The following is a 7,414-nucleotide window of genomic DNA, read 5'->3' as shown; positions in this document are numbered from 1 at the left end:
TTACTACTACTCCTACTCTTACTACTACTACTACTCCTACTCTTACTACTACTACTACTACTACTCCTACTCTTACTACTACTACCCTACTCTTACTACTACTACTACTACTCTTACTACTACTACTACTACTACTCCTACTCCTACTACTACTACTACTCCTACTACTACCACTACTCCTACTTCTACTACTATTCCTACTACTACTCCTACTACTACTACTACTCCTACTCTTACTACTCTTACTTTTACTACTACTACTACTCTTACTCTTACTACTCCTACTCTTACTACTACTACTCCTACTCTTACTCTTACTACTACTACTACTCCTACTCTTACTACTACTACTCTTACCCCTACTCTTACTCTTACTACCCCTACTCTTACTCTTACTACTACTACTCCTACTACTACTACTACTCCTACTCTTACTACTACTACTACTACTACTCTTACTACTACTACTCCTACTCTTACTACTACTACTCCTACTCTTACTACTACTACTACTCCTACTCTTACTACTACTACTCCTACTCTTACTACTACTACTCCTACTCTTACTACTACTACCCTACTCTTACTACTACTACTCCTACTTACTCTTACTCTTACTACTACTACTACTCTTTCTCCTCCTACTCCTACTACTACCACTACTCCTACTTCTACTACTACCACTCCTACTCCTACTACTCCTACTATTACTCCTACTGCTACTATTACTACTACTACTTCTACTACCACTACTCCTACTCGTATTCCTACTCCTCCTCCTACTACTACTACTCCTACTCCCACTACTCCTACTTCTACTACTATTCCTACTACTACTATTACTACTACTACTACTCCTACTACTCCTACTTCTACTACTACTCCTACTCCTACTATTACTACTACTACTACTACTACTACTACTACTACTACTATTCCTACTACTAGTCCTACTACTCCTACTACTACTACTCCTACTCCTACTACTACTTCTACTCCCACTACTCCTACTACTACCACTACTTCTACTTCTACTACTACTCCTCCTCCTACTCCTACTCCTACTACTACTACTACTTCTACTCCTACTCCTACTACTACTACTTCTACTTCTACTACTACTACTTCTACGACAACACTCAAAGCAGCTACTGCCAACTGTACTTCAGGAACTCCTCATGATTAATTCACTCATTCCTCATTCATGATGAAATATTGAGTTTATCAGATTCAATTGTTGATCTAATAGGAGCCAAAGTTTAACTGAAAGCTTCTTAAAGAGACATGAGGTGATCAGATTATCATTTCTCTACAGTAGAATCTACAGTCTGTCAAACTACCAAAACACACAGTCCACAGGTGATCCTATAGTGGTGTTACAAAGTGATGCATCTTTACTCACAAACAACCTTCGTCTGAGTATAGACACCAGCTGCAGAGAACACATTAACTTTCTATTATAGCCGTTAAAGAATTAATGTTGATTAGCTACAGCTAATCTAATCTACTGTATTGATGACTGTCATTTTAACCAGAGACAGTAGACTAAAAATGAAACGCTGCTACTTACACTACCGTTCAAAAGTTTGGGGTCACCGAAACAATTTTGTGTTTTCCATGAAAAGTCACACTTATTCACCACCATACGTTGTGAAATGAATAGAAAATAGAGTCAAGACATTGACAAGGTTAGAAATAATGATTTGTATTTGAAATAAGTTTTTTTTTACATCAAACTTTGCTTTCGTCAAAGAATCCTCCATTTGCAGCAATTACAGCATTGCAGACCTTTGGCATTCTAGCTGTTAATTTGTTGAGGTAATCTGGAGAAATTGCACCCCACGCTTCCAGAAGCAGCTCCCACAAGTTGGATTGGTTGGATGGGCACTTCTTGCGTACCATACGGTCAAGCTGCTCCCACAACAGCTCAATGGGGTTCAGATCTGGTGACTGCGCTGGACACTCCATTACCGGTAGAATACCAGCTGCCTGCTTCTGCTCTAAATAGTTCTTGCACAATTTGGAGGTGTGTTTAGGGTCATTGTCCTGTTGTAGGAAGAAATTGGCTCCAATCAAGCGCTGTCCACTGGGTATGGCATGGCGTTGCAAAATGGAGTGATAGCCTTCCTTATTCAGAATCCCTTTTACCCTGTACAAATCTCCCACCTTACCAGCACCAAAGCAACCCCAGACCATCACATTTCCTCCACCATGCTTAACAGATGGCGTCAGGCATTCTTCCAGCATCTTTTCATTTGTTCTGCGTCTCACAATCGTTCTTCTTTGTGATCCAAACACCTCAAACTTGGATTCATCCGTCCACAACACTTTTTTCCAGTCTTCCTCTGTCCAATGTCTGTGTTATTTTGCCCATCTTAATCTTTTTCTTTTATTGGCCAGTCTCAGATATGGCTTTTTCTTTGCCACTCTGCCCTGAAGCCCAGAATCCCGCAGCCGCCTCTTCACTGTAGATGTTGACACTGGTGTTTTGCGGGTACTATTTAATGAAGATGCCAGTTGGGGACCTGTGAGGCGTCTGTTTCTCAAACAAGAGACTCTAATGTACTTATCTTCTTGCTCAGTTGTGCAACGCGGCCTCCCACTTCTTTTTCTACTCTGGTTAGAGCCTGTTTGTGCTGTCCTCTGAAGGGAGTAGTACACACCGTTGTAGGAAATCTTCAATTTCTTAGCAATTTCTCGCATGGAATAGCCTTCATTTCTAAGAACAAGAATAGACTGTCGAGTTTCAGATGAAAGTTCTCTTTTTCTGGCCATTTTGAGCGTTTAATTGACCCCACAAATGTGATGCTCCAGAAACTCAATCTGCTCAAAGGAAGGTCAGTTTTGTAGCTTCTGTAACGAGCTAAACTGTTTTCAGATGTGTGAACATGATTGCACAAGGGTTTTCTAATCATCAATTAGCCTTCTGAGCCAATGAGCAAACACATTGTACCATTAGAACACTGGAGTGATATTTGCTGGAAATGGGCCTCTATACACCTATGTAGATATTGCACCAAAAACCAGACATTTGCAGCTAGAATAGTCATTTACCACATTAGCAATGTATAGAGTGTATTTCTTTAAAGTTAAGACTAGTTTAAAGTTATCTTCATTGAAAAGTACAGTGCTTTTCCTTCAAAAATAAGGACATTTCAATGTGACCCCAAACTTTTGAACGGTAGTGTATATGTTTGCATTGCTTTCTAATCCAAAACAATGTGGAATGATAAAGAGTACATTAAGAGCTTCTTTAGCATCAGATCTTAATGATTCCAGGTAGTTTACTGAACCTACTATCAGAACCCATCCATCAGGACCCAATCCAAAGCAGACTTGAACCATAAGTGCATTCATTCATTTCAAAAAGAAGAGAAATCTGACTAGAATATATATTGGTCCCTCCTAGGGTGTCAAATCCTTGGCTTTGTAGAAACCTGCAAAGCACCAACTCTGTTTTGGAAAGTGGTTTAAATGCGAGCAAAGGTGTACTTCTTAGAGTACAATATATGTGGAATATTTTCAGTGACTTTCCATGACACTCCCATACTCTAAAAATGCAAAATCTGAATTGTAAGAGATATGATTTCCTGTCGAGTAAGCAGAAAACTATCTAGAACAGGGCCATTTGAAAAAAAAGTTGTAAAATGTGCTCTACAGCATTAGGTAAAATGACCCACTAGTCAAATTCCCAGTTCCCCTCTTCTCTGAAGTGTTTATCAAGTTCCTGACATCCCCCCCCCCCCTGGAGTACACCTATCAAAGCTCAGGGATATTCCTGGAAACCCGTGACTAATGAGAACTGTGATATTTTACACTGAGTCACACCTCTGGGGTCAAGCAGTGCAGCTGACACAAAGTGTGTGTTTATCAGTGTGTATCTATGTCAGCTCGGGACACACAGACCGTTTAAGCAGCCTGCAATGGTGTTTGACAAACAAGGGAGACAAGGTTGTGGCAGACAGATCAGTAGAGTCCCTGGAAAAAGACTACTGAGATGACCAGTCACTGGAAAAACACACACACACACACACACACACACACACACACACACACACACACACACACACACACACACACACACACACACACACACACACACACACACACACACACACACACACACACACACACACACACACACACACTGTAGCAATGTCTAGTCTGTAGCAACTTACAATGCTTTATGATTGCGGATGGTGACCTATTCAGGGTATATCCCACCTGTTGCCAAATGCATGCTGGGACAGATTGCAACCCGTGCATAGGATATGAAAATGAATGGATAAATAATGTAAGTAGAAGTAAAATATCTGCAGCTGTTTTTTAGCCTCTTTTAGCTGTATTTTGGTTTTATCATGCAGGTTCAGGAGGTGAAGATTAACACCACTACAAATGAATGCTATTGTTGCTCTGGGTGTGTACATAGGAAACTATTTGTTAACGAGATGACCACAACTTTATTTATAAGGGACATGTAGCTGAGTATAAGTTGGCTTGTCATGTTTGTCTGCCTGCTCATTTATTATTGCGGCTGTAAAATGATCAAATTCAAGAAGAGGTTTCTATTTTAGTTTTGGTATGAACCACCAACTGTTTGCTGTGATGCCACATGTAAACCCTCCCACCACCCTCCCAGCTCCTCACCGTGCAGCGGCGACCCCGACGGACTGCTGGACAGACCAGGTATGGGGCTACAGCGGCCCCCGATGCCTCCTCCTCCGCCCAGGATGCAGCCGCCTCCTCCTATGCCTCCTCCTCCAGCTCCTCCTCCTAAGGCGGCCGCCCTGTTCAGCTCCTGCTCGATCTCCTCCAGCCCGGCGCTCTTTTGGAAGCGAGACATGCGGTTGACGACGCGAGGGGACATGTGCGTGCGAGCGCAGGGCGCACCGCCGTACGAGTTGATGGGAAAGACGTGGGTGGTGCCACGGAGGGTGCTGATGGCTACCCAGCGACTGTCCTGGCTGAAACACATGTCCTGGACCTGGATAGAGATAGGACAGGTACAGAAGGCAGGGGACAGAGGAGGAGGGGGGGACATGAGGAGGATGAAAGAGGGAATGTAGAGAAAGATGAAACTGAGTCTACAGCAAGGATGAGCAAGGATACAAACGTATAACCTTTCACCATATTTGACATTCCTTAAAGAAATTCAATCACATAAATTTGATCGACTTAATTAGCTTGACCCTTAATTTCTATACTATCTCAATCATTTTATCAAAGGAATTTTATTATCTTCACCCACACAATTATATACACAGACAAAAACAGACATCCAATCACAGGCATACACTCATGTACACAGATAAACACATACAGACAAGAAGACAGGATTAATTAATCATTTTTGATAAATAATCACCAGTAATGTGGATATAATGACTAAGTGGGTACAAGGTAAATAATAAAACAGCTAGAACAATCTAGTAAGTTCAGAAAATTACATCATTTTACTGTAACGTTGCCTTTAAAACCAAGAAAAGACAATTCTTATGCCATATCATATTACAATATGCCAAACTAGACAGTCAGTTAAACCCAGGGAGGGCAGAATAATGACAGACTGGGTAAAAGGCAAATAACAACAGCTAAAACGCAAAGGGAAAGAATTTAATAAAAAAATAAAAATTACGATATGTACATTCTAAGACGATATCTAGTCTCATATCACGATATCGATATAATATTGATATATTGCCCAGCCCTATATATATATACACACACACACATATTATTATTATTTATTTATTTTTTAAGTAAGTCAGCATTTGCCTCTGTAGAAACAAGAGCAGGTTACTTTTCCCCCTCACACCTATTCTGCTTCAGACACATACTGTGTGTCCATCAAAAGGCGTTAAAGAGTATTCTTCAAACTTGCCTCTTTGTCCTTATCACATATGCATCTCACTTACTTTTACCGTCTCAAATCATAAGTGCAGAAGTGTTAACAAACTTGACTATTTATTCCACTCAGTCTATAAGGTCACACAATGTTCACTCATCACTTCTTCTGTGGAGAATTCTCCAAATCTCCAAATCAGATGTAAACACAATGCAAATCTTTACACATTACTACAAGGAGTCCTGAATTTGAATTTCAGTGACCTTACAACTGGTTACCACTGCACTCTTCTCTTCTTTGACTTTAACAGGAATATTCTGGCTGCACTTCCATCAATATTTCAGTGAGACATAAGCTGTATCAACCCCATCTCCACCTCTAACTGTGAGATTCTGGAAATGCTGGACTCTCAGAATGATCTTTGACTTTCAGTCCCAGGTTCAGTCTAGGAGCTGACAGTGTAACGAGCTGCCGCCTTAGTAAATCAGTGGCTGAATACACACACAGATTGCAGCCATGAATTCAATGAAACCTGCAGCTTTCATTTGAACTTTCTTAGTAAATGTGGTTGTTTACAAGCTACTGAAATAATACTTTTAAGTAAAGTAAATAAAGAATTTAAGAATAAAGTCCAATTATGAGCACAATTTCAAATGTTGGTAGTTTGCAAGAGAACTCGACTGATATATCAGTCAGCTGATATTATCAGCTGATATTGACCTATCACAGATATAACGGTATTGGCAAATATGTTTTCCAATATTTGCTTATATTTTTTTCATAAGTTACAGTCAGCATTTTATGTGTATTTGATCTTTTCGTCTTAATTCAAGATTGATATATGCATTTTTGTTTTGTTTTTTGTGTGTTTTTTTTTCCAAAGCTAGTTATAATGAATACATATATAATAATAATAATAATAATAAAGTTTATTGTTAGTGTAGTGTAAAATATCATGCCTCCATCACCCTAGCCCTATCACATTTGAGGGATCATAATGTGGGGCGGCTGTGGCTCAGGCGGAGTGGGTCATCCACTAATCGGAAGATCGGTGGTTTGATTCCCGGCTCCTCCAGTCCACATGTTGATGTGTCCTTGGACAAGATACTTAACCCCAAATAGCTCCTGATGGCTGCACCAACAGTTTATGAATGTGTGTGAATGGTTAGTCTTCCTCGTACTGAGCAGGCTGGTACCCTGTGTGGTGTATGAATGTGTATGAATGTGTTTGAAATGTAGTGTAAAAGCACTTTGAGTGGTCAAACAAAACTAAAAATGTGCAATATAAGTACAGTCCATTCATTTACCATATATATTCTGTACATATAACATTATCAGCCAATATATCAATATTGGAATTATTTTGCTCCCAAATATCCGTATCGGCATCGGCCCCTGAATATCCAGTAACAGTAAACATTAAAATTATGACATGACTGTTAGAAGCTTTTATTCTTTTATTGTAGTGAATACACAGCTGGTACATACTAAGATAAGTAGAAATGTTTGGCATTTTTATATCGGCACATACTCAATGTAGCTGTCCAGTATAGTATTGTGTGAATAGTT

The 7,414-nt window shown here is 39.9% G+C and overlaps 1 protein-coding gene across 1 annotated transcript in view; it reads right to left on the bottom strand.

The window, feature by feature from the left end:
- The window catches only part of bcas3 (BCAS3 microtubule associated cell migration factor), a 363,376-nt gene that overhangs the window by 283,108 nt on the left and 72,854 nt on the right, over positions 1 to 7,414 (bottom strand). Inside the window, exon 15 of the mRNA XM_062419168.1 lies at positions 4,648 to 4,984. Within this exon, the coding sequence (XP_062275152.1) occupies positions 4,648 to 4,984 (337 nt within the window). The remainder of the gene's footprint in view (positions 1 to 4,647; positions 4,985 to 7,414) is intronic.

The sequence above is a fragment of the Scomber scombrus genome, chromosome 5 (assembly GCF_963691925.1).
Source record: "Scomber scombrus chromosome 5, fScoSco1.1, whole genome shotgun sequence".
In the NCBI taxonomy this organism is placed as follows: Eukaryota; Metazoa; Chordata; class Actinopteri; order Scombriformes; family Scombridae; genus Scomber; species Scomber scombrus.
This window is presented reverse-complemented; position numbering and strand designations above follow the sequence as displayed.